The sequence below is a fragment of the Netta rufina genome (genome assembly GCF_964035555.1).
Source record: "Netta rufina genome assembly, chromosome: 1".
NCBI lineage: Eukaryota > Metazoa > Chordata > Aves > Anseriformes > Anatidae > Netta > Netta rufina.
In genome coordinates, this window is record NC_140123.1 from 162498939 (window position 1) to 162516321 (window position 17383).

Below are 17383 nucleotides of genomic sequence, written 5' to 3' on the forward strand. Positions count from 1 at the left end.
GCTTGTGCTGGAACAAACTGTGTTAAGCATGCTGAGGGTTAAAAATGAATGCATTGTCCCAATAGTCGTCATAGGTGAAATGGGTATAGCAGGTCAGCATAGTAAGTAATTTTGAAGCTCAGTTTTGGCATGGGCTGAAATACAACATACTGTTGTGATTTAAGTTGCTATAATTCTGTACAGAAAGAACATCTTAAGTTTTGTCTTCATATATGTAAATACATGTATGTATATAAATTTGGTCTTGGGACAGAGAGTTCACTGTGAAAGCACAGGATTTCAAGAATGTGTTACAAAAAGGGGATTGCTGGAGATATCAGCTCTTTCTGAGCATTGCCCTTTACAAAAATTGCCAAGGAAATTTTTGATAGCAAGTGAATTTACTTTCTTCAGTCTCCAAAGTTGCAAGTTAGTGATATCCTCTAATTTTCTGTGAAGACTTCAATCTCCTCAGTTGTTGATGCAGTAGCAGTGTTCTGTATGTATTCCATAGTAATGCTGCTAGTTGACATCAAGGTCTTTTCTTCAATTAGGACAGGTGGAGAAGGCTTAAAGTCTGTATTCTAATTTTTTGTCATGGTGTAGTGCCAGCATGCTACCCACCGCTCTCCTTTCAAATATGTTTGACAGAAAGCTGTATTTAATATCAATTTGCAGTATTGGCAGATAAAATACTAGGATGCTCTTGTCTTGTTTTGCGTTGGGATTCCTAAAGCAGGAGATGGATCCTACAACCCGATAGTCTGTTCTAGATAGCATGGTTTGCCACTTGTTTATGGGGATCACTTGCGGTAGTGCTAATAGCCAAGTCGTGCTGTTGTCCGTTTTCAATACGTGCCTTGAAACTTTGCCAAATAGTTCAGATTTGAGTGTTGCAGTATCCAGCTGGTTTGCTTCTAACGAAAGTTTGAGGATGTTGCTGTGCCAGAAATGACTCTGACGGGTCTCTAAAGAATTTTTGCTACTGTTCTTCAACTGCAAGAGGAAATCACGTTCCTTCCAGCTTCATGAGAACCTAGTTACTGTTTTCTTCGGAAGAACATCTGTAGGGCTGTGAATGAGCAAGCTCTAACAAAACAAACTTTTGTGATATATCCCTGCCTCCTGGTTCCTCAGGAAATTTAATCATGTTCGGTTTCTATAGCAAAGCCCTACCTAGCCTTTCTTCATTTTAATATACTTCAAAGAAAACAACCCTTTCGAACCTGCTGACCATTAATAAAGCAGATGAATTGGGTTATCTAGCTTACACTAGAGGTCCTTTCATAAAGGATCTGGTAGGTTTTCTCTAATCAATAATGGAGCCATTGTGCCCTTCGTTATTTGAGCCTCTGAACTGAAAAAACAAATGGGGAAATATGCATTGGGGGAGGAGTTAAATCTTCCTCCCACCCACTTACACTCGGTTTAAAACCTGCCAGTCCCTCTGGATAATTCATCAACCATATAAACATTTACCCTAATTTTTGGACAGGGAAAATATTAAATGCTTAGCTTAACAAGTAAAAACAAAATCCCATACCCCACCAAAGAAGGACATCTGTTTCTAACTTCAGCTTTTTATTTTTTTATCTTTCATTTTTTTTTGTTGGTAAATCTCCCAGACAACAGCAGTTCTGTAGAGAGTTTAAATATGAAGGAATGGCAGGACGGGCTAAGGGCACTTCTACCGAACATTAACATCAACTTTGGTGGACTGCCCAATGCTTCTTCCCCCTCCAACGCCAACCACAGTGTACCAACGTCCAACACTGCCACCACCGACAGCCTGAATTGGGACAGCCCTGGCAGCTGGATGGACCCCGCAATCATCACAGGTAATCGTTTCTCACTCCTTCAGCTCCGCTGGCAAACCATCAAATGGGTATTTGGCACAAACTGATTTACATCTTGGAAAAAAAAAAAAAGTATGCGGTGGTCTCTTCCAGCTTCCATCCACAAAACCTCAAGGGTCCAGGAATTTTTGTGGAACCGCTAGGTGAAAAGCGTCACGTAACCCTTTGCAGTGCATGTCCAGGACCTCTGCAGGCAGTCAGGGTGATCAGTGCTTATCTGTAGGGTCAACTTAGGTGTCCCTTCTGCAGGATGGCATGTCCGGTTTGTGCGCCGCTGGTCCTGAGGCACTGGAATCAGTAACTGGACTATGTTATTTAAAAAGGGACGTACTCCACTTGTTTATAAAGCTCTATTTTATAAGGCTGTCTGGTTGTGTTTTCCCTGTTAGAGAGGCTGAAGCATGATTCAGGTAGGCAGAGCAGGAAGAGAAGCATGCAGGGCGCAGGTAGGGTTTGGTGTGGTAAGCTCACGGAAACAGGGTCGCAGTCCTCGTGCAGAACGCTCAATAGAAAAATGTGTATCTTACAAAGGAGTGCTCTGAGGGGGAACTTTCTCCTGTCTGGATTTAAATATTAAATGTTTTGTGGGCAGGATAGCATATATAATGTAAAACGTGTTCTCTGTACAAACTAATCATGTTTTCTCACTGTTGTGTTAGGTTAAATTGACCTCCTTCATGCTCAGCTTATTGCTTCTGCTCTGACTTGCTTGTATCCTGTTTTTTCTTCTCTTTGTAGGTATCCCAGCATCCACAGGAAACAGTTTAGACACCCTTCAAGACGACAATCCTCCACATTGGCTAAAATCTCTTCAGGCCCTCACAGAGGTGGACGGCCCCAGTGCAGCGCCGTCACAGACACACCACAGTAACCCCTTCGGCACACAGATCCCTCTGCACAGAGCCAGTTGGAATCCCTACTCTCCTCCTTCAAACCCCACCAGTTTCCATTCCCCACCCCCAGGCTTTCAGACAGCCTTCAGACCCCCCAGTAAAACGCCCACAGATCTACTACAGAGCTCAGCGCTGGATCGTCATTAGGAAAGGTGGAAAAAAACAAAACGTTAGAAATGCAGGAAGTGTCCCACCCTGACTCCTCCCTATGCCCACCTACTGTTCCCTGTCATATCTTTCTTTCTGAAGAATCCAGTTCCTGATCAAACCTCCCCCCCAAATGCAATGCCATCGCAGGGTCATGACCAGATCTTTTTGTTAAGTTTCTGCTGAAGCCAGTGTTGGAAATACACTGTTTGAAATAATTCCTAAATATCCTAAGGAGAAAAAAAAAAAAGAGAGAGAGAAATCAAAATGCAGCCTCAATGCTTATGGAGAATATTACTGTCTTATGTCTTTTTGCACATGAGTATTCCTGCCTAGTGGAAAAGTGCCGGTCTACAATAGGAGAAAAATGCAATGCAGAATCCAGTGCAGAAATATGGAAAAGGTATTTAATTTAAATGAAGTTACTGAACATGTGGGGCAAGCAGTGGCCTAATATTTGTTTTTGCATTCAGTGTGGCACTACACAGGGAAAATGCTATGTCTTTTTTTTTTCTTTTCAAAAAAGGCGACTTTATCGTGTCACTCAGTAAGAGGTTTGACATGAAGTGTGTTGAAAGACAAAACACTTAGAGCTATGAGTAACTGGCATGTTGCTGAAGAGTGGTTTAAAGAGGGGAGAATAAGATTTTTTTTAATTTTGGCTTTAGGTTTAAAGTAAACTTTAATGTTTTAAAAGTATTCACAGATTTAATACCTAGTGTATACATAATATAATTATAAGCAGCTGAAACACGAGTGATATTTACTTCAGTCTTTGTCTCCTCTGTCAGTCTCTCTTTCTTTTTTTTTTTTTTTATATAAAAAAAAACAAAGATTCACCTGATTAGGGCACTCTGGGATAGCACTGCATTGGGGCCACATGATCACCATCAGGAGCAACCTCTGACCTCCTCTGCCTGCAGCTTTTACTTAACCCTGTAGTTTCTGGACGTTTGTGCAGTATTGAAAAGACAGGAAAGAAACAGATAAACATGGTTATAACCCAACGCTAAAACTAAAACCAAGGAAATGTACCTCTTTCTTCAGAATTAAAACTAAAATCTTAAATAAAACAAAACTTGATGATGACTTTGTGTTTGCCTTTCTTTTAAAAAACAAAACAAAAAACTTGGATTTTGAAGTATTGCCATATGTAAAGCCATATGTCATTGCAAGATTTCTTCCTCCTGTTTGTCCGAATTGGAGCAATTTTTTCATGAAATGCTGCATTGCATGGTGACTTCTGTATTGAAGGGTGGAAAAAGCATAGAAATGTTAATCTTTTTAAAGGAAGTCTGTTGTCTTTACTCAGCTAATAGTTGGAGGATGAGTGTTTTTAGCCTTTATTGTCATCCTTTTAAATCTGAAGCATGAAAAGTTTGGTTTTGGTTTCTCAATTCACTACCATGTCACTTGGGACAGATAGCATATAATAATGTTAGAATATGTGGCAAGAGAATTCTAGTTACAACTTGTTTCCTTCAGCATCTTTTTTTTTAAAAAAAAAAAAAAGGTGTAAAATATTTTCACTGTGCAGCAAGGGATGAAGAGCTCTCAGCATACAGAAAGCCTCCAACAAGTTCTTATGCATCCAGCCAGAGATCAGTTTTGGTATTTAAAACCAGCAACCTTATGCCTGAGTGCTGGATTGAAGTCTTTGCTGCATAGCTCATGAGAGATGGCTGGGAGCCTGAGCTACTACAAGTGCCTGTGCAAAGGATTTCTCACATGATGCCAGCTGTACAGTCTGGCTGCCCTCCTAAAATGTTCCCTGTGGACAGGGGTGAGAAGGGGAATTCACAGCTCAGAACTGCACTGGCATGAAGAGCAGTCCTGAGCTGCTGGGCTGGGGAAGCCAGCCTCCTGCTGCCAGCTCTTGGACCTGCACAAAGTTACTCTAAACATCCTGCTTTACAAAACCGCTTGGTGCTTCTGCTCTTACCTGCGTTACTCTCGGTGCTGTATTTGCTGTCTGAGGGCTGAACTGAACGCAGTCTTTCTGGGCAGGCATCGTTGCTGCAGCTTAGCCCTGTGCCCTGGTTACTTGGAAGAGGGCTTACACCCTGTTCATGCCAACACTCCCCAAAACAAGGACAGTTCTTGGGACGCAGTCAGCCCAATCCCCCCTGTAACTGCTTTCAGCAGAAGCCCACTGCTCTGGCAGCGGCTGTGGGCTGGGAGCGTCCTCTGCTGTGGTGGGGCCTGGGCGGCAGGGAAGCAGTGGGGGAAGCCAACCTCTGGTGCTGGAGGTGCTGGGGGCTTCTCTCCCCAACTTGTTACAGATACTTCTCTTCAGACAGGTTCTCTTCCTTACCCTGAAAACAAGCAAAGCTTGCAACTCTTAAAGTAGCAGCAATTGCTTCCTATTTCACACAGCAATTTCATGAAACTTGGTACCTTCATCATTTCCTGATTTGTCTCCTTGGCAGTTCAGGATGGACTGAAGGAAAACTGTGCCTGTGGTCTATTACCTCTAAAGAGAGGCTTCAGCTATTCAGGAGAGAGCTTGTTCCCTGCTGCTGTATGATAGCTTGTGGTTGGCCTGCTGACAAACTTAGTACAACAAATTTTGTAACCAGAATGGCTCTTCTGTCTGGTACTGCCCCTTCTGCCCATAAAGAAAGACATTTGCTGGGTAACACCGGTGTTGTAACCCTAAACTATATCAGTGCTTAGGTGGACAGTGGGGCGGCTTGTGCTTCTATTACCCTATTTTTAATCTATTCTCTCGTGCTAATTCCTGTGCCCTTGCTCAGGAAACTACCTGGCATTTCACTCTGCTCAGCTGTGAGGGGCTCTGCTAATTTCTCTCAAAAGATTTTGGTGGACTGTTCTTACTGCAAGTAATTCTGTACAGGGAGCATTACTAAAAGGAGGAAGTTCATGCATCTGTTTTGTCCTTGTGATTATCTCGGTGCGTGGCCTGTTGTTACACATATTATGAACGTGTGCAGCTCTTGCTTTAGGCCCAGGAAGTTGCGTGACTGAAAGCGTGGTGACCCTGGTCTAGCAACGCATTTGAAAGATGCCTGGTAGAGATAAGTTGGAGAAAGAGGATGGATCTGACTCCTCCAAAACAAGTATGAATGTGTGCTGAGGGGAGGAAGGGAGTTATTATCAGTGAATGTGTTGGTATCGGTTCTGCTGCGTTTTCAAGGAATTCTGTTCTGGTGTAGTAATTCTGGGGTCAACAGTACTGGGACGATACCACAGGTTTATAGCTCCCTTTACTTGTAATAAGGAAACTGCAAATCTCTGGAGTTACAGCAAGGAGTATGTCGCCTCCTAGGTAAGGTGAAGAGCCCTTGAATGAATTTCCTTTCCATCCATAACATCCGTTTCCTACTCCCCCATCAGGTGTGAGCAGCTGTCCCCCTGTCAATGCGGCGTCCCAAGAGGGCTGCTCTAACCATACTTAAAGCACCTTTGCCAACTTCTGTGATAGTTTTAAATCATGAAGTTGAGTGGTTTGTACTCAAGTTCTTTAACCCATAATTTTATTTTTCTCTTCCCCAATCATAGACTCTGTTCTGAAAAAGCTTTTATCTGAAATGCTTGTGTAATCGTAGTCATTCAGGATACAGGATTGATTTTAGGCCCAATGCAGTGATCTACAGTTCTGTAAAGCTGATCATGCTGCTGTGGACACTTCTTTGGCTTCAGCACATTATTCCCTGGAGTAATAAGGGGAAGGTATGCACCAATTTCCTCCCTCACCCTTGCAAGAGAGCTTAGAAAAATACCCTTAAAAAGATCACAGACCAGTTACCTGGTGATTCTCGTCTGTCACTACTCAGAATGCGTGGCGTAAGTTGTAAAGGGGCTTGGGTTTGCTGTTGGTCTCTAGCATACGTAAATTCATTGAGTGGTGGGTACTGTACTGTCTGGGACTAATCCCTTTGGGGAAAGCTGTAGTGCTGGAATAAAAACTCTCACTACTCAGAATTGAGGCCTCTCGAGCACTGAGAGGTGGCACAGTGCTTCAGGGGTTGCACTGGAGCTGTCACTAGCCCTGCCTGAAGGGGTCATAGGCTCTGCTAACTTCCTAAGGAGAATGAGCTCTAGCAGGCGTGAATTTTCAGTGCTCACAATGCAGAGATGGTGTGCAGTGCTGTTTGCCATGAATGTGTGTCTGTTAACAACAGCTGCTGCTTTACATCTTCTAGCACCGTGTGAATATGTGTCTAGCTACAGAAATGCTTTCCACTTCACTGATACGTTATCAGGTTTTCATGTTGAATGTGCCTGTAGTAACTGTAAGGACTGGTGTTCCTTCCTCTCCTCCCAAATCCCAACACCTCTTTTTCCCTTGGAACATTCCACTGATGGGAAACAGCTCTCAGGTCCTCTTCTATTTAAGGCTTTTGCTGTAAACCAAGCTCCTAAGAGGGAAAAGTTGATGTGTTGTCATAGCTTTGGGATACAGTGTCAGAAATGGTGTAACCTCAGTACATGTCGATCTACATGTGAGAGCACTGTATACGAGCAAGATCTTCATCTTCCCTTCTTTCTGAGGTTTGCCTTTGTCCTAGGCCTACTGCTGTTAGGTTTATGTGGTAAAGTGAGGGCTCTTGAGATGGAAATGTCCAAACGAAGCTCCTGCCCTACAAGTACAGGGACACAGAGCCACTTGTGGGGATGCAGAAGTCCATACTTATGTACAGTGGAGGTTTAAGGTCAGCTTGGTGATCCTGGCAGCAACAGATTTGTCACTGGCTTTGCTGATGAAAATGCACTGGTTCAGGGTGGGGCTGATGCAGTAATGCTAGGTGTGGTAAAATCGTCTGAACAAAGGTGTCATCACTGGAGGAAAGCAATATAGAAAACTTGTTAATCTAAGCCACCCGTGGGAGGTGATGTGCCTGACCTCTGGTGCTCCACGAGTCCATCTCCTGGAACACAAATGAGATGCGGTCTTTCAAGTGGGGTACGGTCATTGCATGCACTCTCTCCTGGGAAATCTTGCCTGATTACTAAATCTTGCCTGATTACTATTTCTTCCCTCTAGTCCTCAAACTTTTAAATTTTACGAATCTCTTGCCCTCTCAGCAATGTCTGGCAGAGGTTTGCTATTCTTTTCAGGACCACAATGAATGCTTCTTGGGATTTCATAGCTTTAACATTTCATTGTTACAGGTCCCAGCATTAACCTTGCCCAGATCTTCAGAGGGGGTCCGAAACGTCTTCTGTCAATGCTGACAGTCCACAGAAGGCTGATGCAGTGAGCTTATCTGAGGAATTTAAAGCTGTGACCCAAACTTGTTAGCTATTTCTAAATAAGCATGCAGGCTGAGGTTTCACAGTATGGGATCTCAAGCTTAATATCCTGTTTAAAAAAGAAATGAGGATGCGTTCTCTGTTTGGGCACTAAGCCGGGAGTGACTGATTGCCTTGTCTGCTTGGGACAGAAATTGGCAATGAGACAACCTTGCAGCCATCTCCATCCTTCCTCAGTTGGTTTCCTCCACCTGTGTATTGGACACTGCATAAATATAATTAAAATGATTGGGTATTGCTTTGGATACTGCATAAAATATTACAGCTAAATCTCTTGGGGCTACAGCTTCCCTGTAGGTAGGCCTACAGGGATCTGAGCTGGAAATCCTGTGCCCTAGTGTGGAGAATGCCGGAGTTTGTCTTGTGCATGGCAGGGGAAAGTGGTGGGAAGGGCAGGCCTGCATGTGCTGCCCCGGTGAGGAAGGGTTAGGTAGATGGTGGCTCCGAGGAGAACCGCCAAACTGTGGTGAGAATGTGTGTGACTACAGGCCTGGGAGGGATTTTTCCTTTCAGTTCACAAATTACTTGAAGCTTCCATATAGCTACCTTCCTCCTCCTTCCTCTGGGCAAATAAAAGTAAGTGGTGATTCCTGTTGCCTTCCTGGGGTGAAGCCAAGCACGGCTCTTCACTACGTGAGCTCAGCCCTTTGCTGTGCTGGTGTGGTGCAAGGTGAGAAGGAACCGAGGCACAGATGAAGGGATTGATAGGGGAACTTGTGGTAAAGTTGGGCTTCCTGCCCTCAACCCAGCTTTCTTCCATTGGTTTTGGTTCCTTGCCAGTCTGAGACGAATTTCAAGGAAGGTCTCTCTGTTCCTCCCACTAGAGGATCTGCTGGTGGAGCCAAGTCTCAGGATCAACTTTTTTTTGTGGTAAAAATCTTAACTTTCAAAAAAAAACAAACTCAGGTGAATGTTACCCCTAAAGAAACTTTTCAATTTTGTCAGGTAAATAATTTTTTAAAAATATCAGTCATATCAAATGCTTGTTTCAAGTTGACATTTTTCTCGGTATGAAAAACTACTGTGTCAGTTTATTGAAAATGTTAACTTTTTGTTGTGACACTTCAGAATCGGCATCTTTCTGGACATATTTGGCAAAAGATTTTATATCTGAGATGTGCGTCATTGCAGTTTGCAGTGAAAGCAGGTGTCAATCTCTATGTAGCAAAGAAAAATTAAAAAAAAAACTTTTTTTTTTTTTTAAAGCCTTGCTTGGATCCAAGGAAAAGTGAACTCTGAATGTGCCCCAACTGTATTATTATTATTTTTTTTTTCACAAAGATCTTGGATAGAAGAGAAACTGTAATGAATTTAAATTTTTTCCTTAAACCATGATAGGGGAGAGGAAAAGAAGAGAAAGATTATATATATATATATATATTCATTATATATATATATATATGAATATATATATATATATTCATATATATATATATATATAAACTCATTACCTTCTTCTGTTTCTTTTTTTTTTTTTCTTTTCTGGTTTCATCTACCTTCATACAAGAGCAAGAAACTGGGAAACACTGTTCCCAGAGCAGATCCTGCGCTGAATCTGTCCAAAGTCGCTGCTGTTTCCTGACAAGCAAGTGTGTTTTCTGCAAGAGCTCTGTGCAGAAATTCCTCCGTTGGGGAGCACTTTGGGACCATGCTGGGAGCGCTGCACAGGCCTCATGCTTATTGGGAACTGCCTCAGGGTGTCTCTGCAGTCTGCTTGTGTTAGGCTTGCGCCATGTGTTAGGCTTAGTTGGAAAGAGGGCAAGGAGAAAAGGGTAAGGTTAGGACAGGAGACAAAGGGAAACACAGGGCAAGTCTCGTTTTTCCTGTCCTTTCTGCAGCTTCAGTTTTATGGGAGTGAAAAGATTTTCTTCCTTGCAGTGTAGTTACCAGTAAGCGGCCACTTCAGGTGTCATCCTCTTCTGAAAGGGACTGTACATGCTTTAGCACCTGCTGCCTCCCCCCATTGACAGCCAGCCCCCAGAACAGTCTTTCTGCTGCATGGTGGTGTGAAAAGAAGACATAAAAAGTAGAATTGGGAGATATTCCTTTATTATTACTACAAATAGAAAAAGTGCCCCTAGCCCTCTTTCCAGGGAGAAGCAGCAGTCTTTCCAGGGGGGTCTACCAAGTAGGTCTTGCATTTATCACAAAAACGCGCTACCTTGCCTCTTTTCAAGGAAAGAAGCCTTAATTAAATGTAAAACAAAAGTTGATGGAAACTGAGTTGGCAGCCTAAAACTCCCAGCCTTTGTAGCAGGACATTCTGAGTTTGTATCTTTGAGTGCTGGATGGTAGTGATGCTCGTGGTTCATGTTCTGGGTGCTTGTTCTTATTCCCTGCCCTGTGCATCTGGCAGCTCTGGGGCTGCCAGCACCTCTCTAATTCAGTAGTCACTCCCGAGATACGAAGAGCATCCCTGCGTACTTGTGAGGCCGTGTTCCTCAAGCCCGATGCGCCCAGCATGTGTCAGGCACGTTATCTATGCCATGTCTGCTGGCCAGGCTCTGTGGGTGGTTGCCTGGGATGTGCCTCTAGGTTTCCATGCAGGAAATCCTGGACAGAATTATGGGTGTTGTTGCCTTCTGAATGCAAACTACAGTACTTATGCTAGCTCTTCAGGCACTGCTGTTGGTCCTGATACATGTGATGTGAATTTCTAATGCAGGAGAAAAGCGATGAAAAATCCCAGGTTGTTTTAAATGTGCTAGGTCTTTTGTACTAAGGACAAATTCATGTTTTCCTCTTGACTGGTTATCTTTACCCACTTGTCATTGCATCTTGCAAGTCCAAGATTGACTACAGCGATGGGAGGATGTTGCGAGTTCTGAACAACAGGAAAAACTTTAAATCTCAGCCTCCATTCAAGTGCAATGAATTGCAAATGCTTCCACTTATCTAGTGACATAGATTCCTTGTTCTGGTAACTGGCACTCGCTGTTCACTTTCAGCCTTTAAAGGAGCCCCAAACAGCAAATCAGGCTCTTGTGTTTAAAACCTGAAACTCTGCACGTGCTCAGCCTCTGACTTAAACTGGGGCTGTTCTAACTCGGCTTCATGCATCTGTGTTGGGTCTGTCTGAGCTGGAGTCACCTTTTCCCTGCAGCAGCCCACACAGTGCTGTACTCTGCACTCGTAGCTGGAACAGCACTGATATCACTCCAGTGTTGTGTCTATTGCTGCATAGTGCTGGCACAGCATCAGGACTCCTTCCAAGCCCCCAAAAGCCAGCAGACTGGGGGTGGGCAAGTGATGGGGAGGGGACATTGCTGGGGCAGCTGACCTAAACCAACCAAAGGGATATTCCATAACACCTGATGTCACACTCAGCAATAAAAGGGGGGGCTCTCGTGGGGGAGGGGGCTGTTCCTCCTGAACAACCACTACGCGTTTGGGGCCCTGCTTCCCAGGACGTGGCCGAACACCGCTCGCTGATGGGAAGTAGAGAATAATTTTTCCTCTCTCTGTGCTTCCGCGCGGACTGATTGCTTCTTTTGTCTCTGTTTTTTTTCTCCCATTCCCTTTCCCTTTAATTAAACCTTTCTTATCTCAAACCTCGAGTTCTCTGTGTTGTATTTTCTCCCCCTTCCTCTTTGAGGAGAGGGGGAGTGAGAGAGCGGTTGTGGTGGAGCTCGGCTGCCCACCTGAGTAAAACCACCACAGTCCTTTTTGGCGCCCAACGTGGGGCTCGAGGGTTGAGATAACAATAGCATTGATTGAAGTATTTACAACTAACATATTGGTAGTCATAATGCTCGGTTTTCTGGTAATACTTTTCTGTGTGGATATGTTGTATATAGCCCACTCTCTGTTTTCTTTTTTCCTTTACATCCGATCGGAGAAAGTGTTGAAGTCTGTGCTTGTTTTTTTTATCATGTTGTGCTGTAACATACTGGCCTTCAGTTTTGTTTGGTATTCAAACCCGGCATTGTTATCCTCCTGGTCTCCTGGAGATTATCTTATTGAAAATATTAGGAATTACAGTGCCTTCTACTTTTCTCCCTGTGGGCTAATTACAGCAGCCTTTCAGTATCTTGGATACCCCTGGTCAGATATTATCCTCCTGTCACTAGGTCTAGTGTTTGTCATCTTCCCCAAAGTAAAGCAATTTATTAAGAATATTATTCAAGGACCTGTCCCCAGACAAAGTTGTGGGTGGCAAGGTGTGTGGGGGGATTTGGGCAGGTACCTATCACGGTTTTCTCCCCCAATGGTTCTAAATTTCACCCCTGAACAAGTACAAAATCCAAGAAAACTGGTGGAATGTTTGAAAGACGTATGCCCTGACCCTGGCAATACTAGAGAACTCCACCAGCTGGCTGCACTCTGCTGGGGTCTGGCTTACGCCTATCAGATGTCAATTAACATTGCCCAGCACCCTCAAGGGGATAGGGAGGTTCCTGAATTTGATAATGAGACAGCACACACTGTGACCACCCTAGAGGACCGACCATCTATGGTATCAGTCGCCCCTGTAGTAAAGACGAAACAGTGGAAACGGAGATCAGGTCGTTTAGTAAGGGAAGAAGCTCCTTCTACGGATGAGGGAGAAGAGGAAAAGGCAAGTGGCTCTAAAGCAGCGTTATCACGGCAACATCGCAAAGAAGAGACTGAAATCATAGATGAATCAGAAACTACTCGGTCTCTATCTCTGAGTGAGCTGCGAGAAATACGGAAAGACTTCAGTCGCCATCCAGGTGAGCACATCCTCACTTGGCTGCTTCGATGCTGGGATAGTGGGGCCAATACCCAACAGCTAGAAGGCAATGAAGCCAAGCAGCTGGGATCCCTTTCTAGAGAAAGACTCATTGATAGAGTAATTGGAAGAGAGGCACAAGTTATCAGCCTCTGGAGGCGAATCCTAACAGCAGTGAAAGAAAGGTATCCCCACAAAGAGGATATTGTCTACCAAGTAAACAAATGGGCCACTATAGATAAGGGCCTCCAGCAGCTGCGGGAATTAGCTGTGCTGGAGATGCTTTATAGTGATTTAAACAACGCCCAGACACCTAAAGACCCCGATGAAGTGCAATGCACAGCGTCCATGTGGCGGAAGTTTGTACGAGCTGCACCCCCAACACATGCCAGCACACTGGCAGTCATGGGTTGGGACGAGGGGATGGGGCCAACTGTGGATACCGTGTCCAACCAGCTTCATAAATATGAAGAAAATCTCTCTCCCCCAGTACGGGGCTGCATTTCAGCTGTGGAGAAACTGTCCCAACGGTTAGATGAACACATAGCTTCGTCCTCACCTAAACGGAAAAATCTTTCGGCCATCAAGCGCCAGCAGTCCCCAGCTCAAACAAGGGAGAATCCGGGACGCACACCGCGAGGTACCTTGTGGTTTTATTTACGTGACCACGGGGAAGATATGAGGAAGTGGGATGGCGAACCGACCTCGGCCCTAGCTGCTCGGGTACGTGAGCTACGGAAAGATACAACAGCAACAAAGAGGGCCCCTAGGAGGATTGCTGCCCCAGTTTCTGTTGAACAGTCCCCCAGAGGCAGTAGAAGGAATAGTATTACTCCTGACCCTGATGAAGAGATTTCTGCTTCACGTTTGGAAGAAATAATTGATAGATACTCCGACCAGGACTAGTGGGGCCCTGCCTCTGGCCAGGTAGAGGAGAGGGACAACCGGATTTACTGGACTGTGTGGATTCGATGGCCTGGCACACCGGAACCGCAAAAATATAAAGCTTTAGTGGACACAGGTGCACAGTGTACCCTAATGCCGTCAGGCCACCAAGGGGCAGAACCCATCTCTATCTCCGGAGTGACGGGGGGATCCCAAGAGCTAACCATATTGGAAGCTGAAGTGAGTCTAACTGGGAATGAGTGGCAAAAGCACCCCATCGTGACTGGCCCAGAGGCTCCGTGCATCCTTGGCATAGACTACCTCAGGAAAGGGTACTTCAAGGATCCAAAAGGGTACCGGTGGGCTTTTGGCATAGCTGCCTTGAGCACAGAGAAGATTAAGCAGTTGTCTACCCTGCCTGGTCTCTCACAAGACCCTTCTGCTGTAGGATTGCTGAGGATTGAAGAACAGCAAGTGCCAATTGCGACTACAACTGTGCACCGGCGGCAATATCGCACCAACCGAGACTCCCTGATTCCTATCCATGAGTTAGTTCACCATCTGGAGAGCCAAGGAGTGATCAGCAAGACTCATTCACCTTTTAACAGTCCTATATGGCCAGTGCGGAAGTCCAATGGCGAGTGGAGGCTAACAGTGGACTATCGGGGCCTGAATGAAGTCACACCACCACTAAGTGCAGCAGTGCCAGACATGCTAGAACTCCAGTACGAACTAGAGTCAAAGGCAGCTAAGTGGTATGCTACAATTGATATTGCTAATGCATTTTTCTCTATCCCTCTAGCAGCAGCATGCAGGCCACAATTCGCTTTCACTTGGAGGGGCATTCAGTATACTTGGAATCGACTGCCCCAGGGGTGGAAACATAGCCCTACCATCTGCCATGGACTGATTCAGACGACACTGGAACAGGGGAACGCTCCTGAACACCTGCAGTATATCGATGATATCATCGTATGGGGTAACACAGCAGAAGAAGTTTTTGAGAAAGGGAAGAAAATAATTCAAATTCTTCTGAAAGCTGGATTTGCCATTAAACAGAATAAAGTCAAGGGACCTGCACAGGAAATCCAGTTCTTGGGGGTAAAATGGCAGGATGGACGTCGCCACATTCCGACGGATGTGATCAACAAAATAACAGTTATGTCTCCGCCAACTAGCAAAAAAGAAACACAAGCTTTCCTAGGTCTTGTGGGATTTTGGAGAATGCATGTGCCAGGCTATAGTCAGCTTGTGAGTCCTCTATATCGAGTGACTCGAAAGAGGAACTCTTTCGAGTGGGGCCCCGAGCAACAACAGGCCTTTGAACAACTCAAACAAGAAATAGCTCGTGCAGTAGCCCTTGGGCCTGTCCGTACTGGACCAGCTGTGCAAAACATACTGTACACTGCAGCTGGGGAGCATGGGCTCACCTGGAGCCTCTGGCAGAAGACCCCAGGAGAAACTCGAGGCCGACCTTTGGGGTTCTGGAGCCGGGCCTATCGAGGATCAGAAGCCAATTACACCCCAACTGAAAAGGAAATATTAACAGCATATGAGGGGATTAGAGCAGCTTCAGAAGTTGTTGGTACAGAAGCACAACTTCTCTTGGCCCCACGGCTACCTGTGTTACATTGGATGTTCAAAGAGAAAATCCCCACTACACATCATGCAACCGATGCTACGTGGAGTAAATGGGTAGCGTTAATTACACAGCGGGCTCGAATGGGGAAACCCAATCGCCCGGGAATCCTGGAAGAGATTATGGACTGGCCAGAGGGCAGGGATTTCGGAGCACCGACAGAAGAAGTAACGCGTGCTGAAGAGGCACCACCATACAATGAGTTGCCAGAAGACAGAAAGCAATATGTGTTGTTCACTGATGGATCCTGCCGTGTGGTAGGGAGCCATCGGAAGTGGAAAGCTGCTGTGTGGAGTCCCACACGACAAGTTGTGGAGGCCATGGAAGGGGAAGGTGAGTCAAGTCAGTATGCAGAAGTGAAAGCTATACAACTGGCCCTAGAAATTGCTGAAAGAGAAAAGTGGCCGGTACTGTATCTCTACACTGACTCATGGATGGTGGCAAATGCGCTATGGGGGTGGCTGCGACAATGGAAACAGAACAACTGGCAGCGCAGAGGTAAACCTATCTGGGCTGCTACCCTGTGGCAAGATATTGCTGCCCGGGTAGAAAACCTGGCTGTAAAGGTACGTCATGTAGATGCCCATATGCCTAAGAATCGTGCTACCGAAGAACATCAGAACAACGAAGAAGTAGATCGAGCTTCAAAAATTGAAATAGCTCAGGTGGACCTGGACTGGGGACATAAGGGTGAACTGTTTGTAGCTCGATGGGCTCATGAAACATCAGGACATCTGGGGAGGGACGCCACATATAGATGGGCTCGTGATCGAGGGGTGGACCTGACCATTGAGGCCATCACACAGGTTATCCATCAGTGTGAGACCTGTGCTGCAATTAAACGAGCCATGAGGGTAAAGTCTCCCTGGAACAGGGGGAGATGGCTTGGATTTCGATATGGTGAGGCCTGGCAGATTGACTACATCGGACCACTTCCACAAACCCGCCAAGGCAAACGGTACATACTCACCATGGTAGAAGCAACTACTGGGTGGCTGGAAACATACCCTGTAAACCATGCCACGGCCCGAAACACTATCTTGGGCCTGGAAAGGCAAGTGCTGTGGCGACATGGTACACCGGAGAGAATAGAGTCCGACAATGGGAGTCACTTCCGAAACAATTTGATCACTTCCTGGGCCAAGAGACATGGCATTGAATGGGTGTATCACATCCCTTATCACCCACAAGCCTCTGGGAAGGTTGAGAGGTACAATGGACTGTTAAAAACTATGCTGCGAGCATTGGGTGCTGGGACATGGAAACATTGGGATATAAATCTACCAGAGGCCACTTGGCTAGTTAACAACAGGGGGTCTGAAAACCGTCCTGGTCCTGCTGAAACAAAACCCCTACACACTGTGGGAGAAGCTAAAGTCCCTGTAGTGCGTGTGGGGAAGTGGATGGGGAAGGCGGTGTGGGTTGCCCCTGCCTCGGGAAAAGGCAAACCCACTCGTGGGATTGTCTTTGCCCAAGGACCAGGGTATACCTGGTGGGTAATGCAGAAAGATGGGGATATCAAGTGTGTGCCTCAAGGAGATTTAACACTGGGAGAAAATTAATCTGTCATCCAAGTTATGTGTTGTAGGAGGACACTGCAGAACCAATGACAGGTCAACTTTGCAAGGAACCGGGCAAGTGCAACACTGATGTAAGCTAAGCTGGTGCTGGTGTCAAGAAAACCAACTTCGCCTGCCCTGAGTGACCACTTTGACAGATGAAGGCGAAACCATCAACAGTTTTTATGAGCATTTTGGGAAAAGACCTATAGAATAAAGAGAAGTACAGACATAAAAATGCTTCAATGGACAGAAAACAATGGTGATGAGAACATCTATATACTAAACTGTACCTGATTGTGACACAAATGTTATGGAATAAGGGGTGGAAGTTGTGTTGGGTCTGTCTGAGCTGGAGTCACCTTTTCCCTGCAGCAGCCCACACAGTGCTGTACTCTGCACTCGTAGCTGGAACAGCACTGATATCACTCCAGTGTTGTGTCTATTGCTGCATA

General features: G+C 45.4%; 1 protein-coding gene across 6 annotated transcripts in view; it reads left to right on the top strand.

Annotated features, from left to right (window-relative positions):
• CNOT4 (CCR4-NOT transcription complex subunit 4) overlaps positions 1-3951 on the top strand; it is a 73466-nt gene extending 69515 nt beyond the window's left edge. For 3 of the 6 annotated variants that reach the window (XM_084306891.1, XM_084306888.1, XM_084306889.1), the window contains 2 exons: positions 1605-1817; positions 2574-3951. In XM_084306891.1, coding sequence (XP_084163017.1) covers positions 1605-1817; positions 2574-2875 — 515 coding nt within the window. In that variant the 3' untranslated portion in view covers positions 2876-3951. The remainder of the gene's footprint in view (positions 1-1604; positions 1818-2573) is intronic. The other 3 variants (XM_084306892.1, XM_084306890.1, XM_084306893.1) reach the window with 1 other exon arrangement.
• Positions 3952-17383: the final 13432 nt, after the last annotated feature.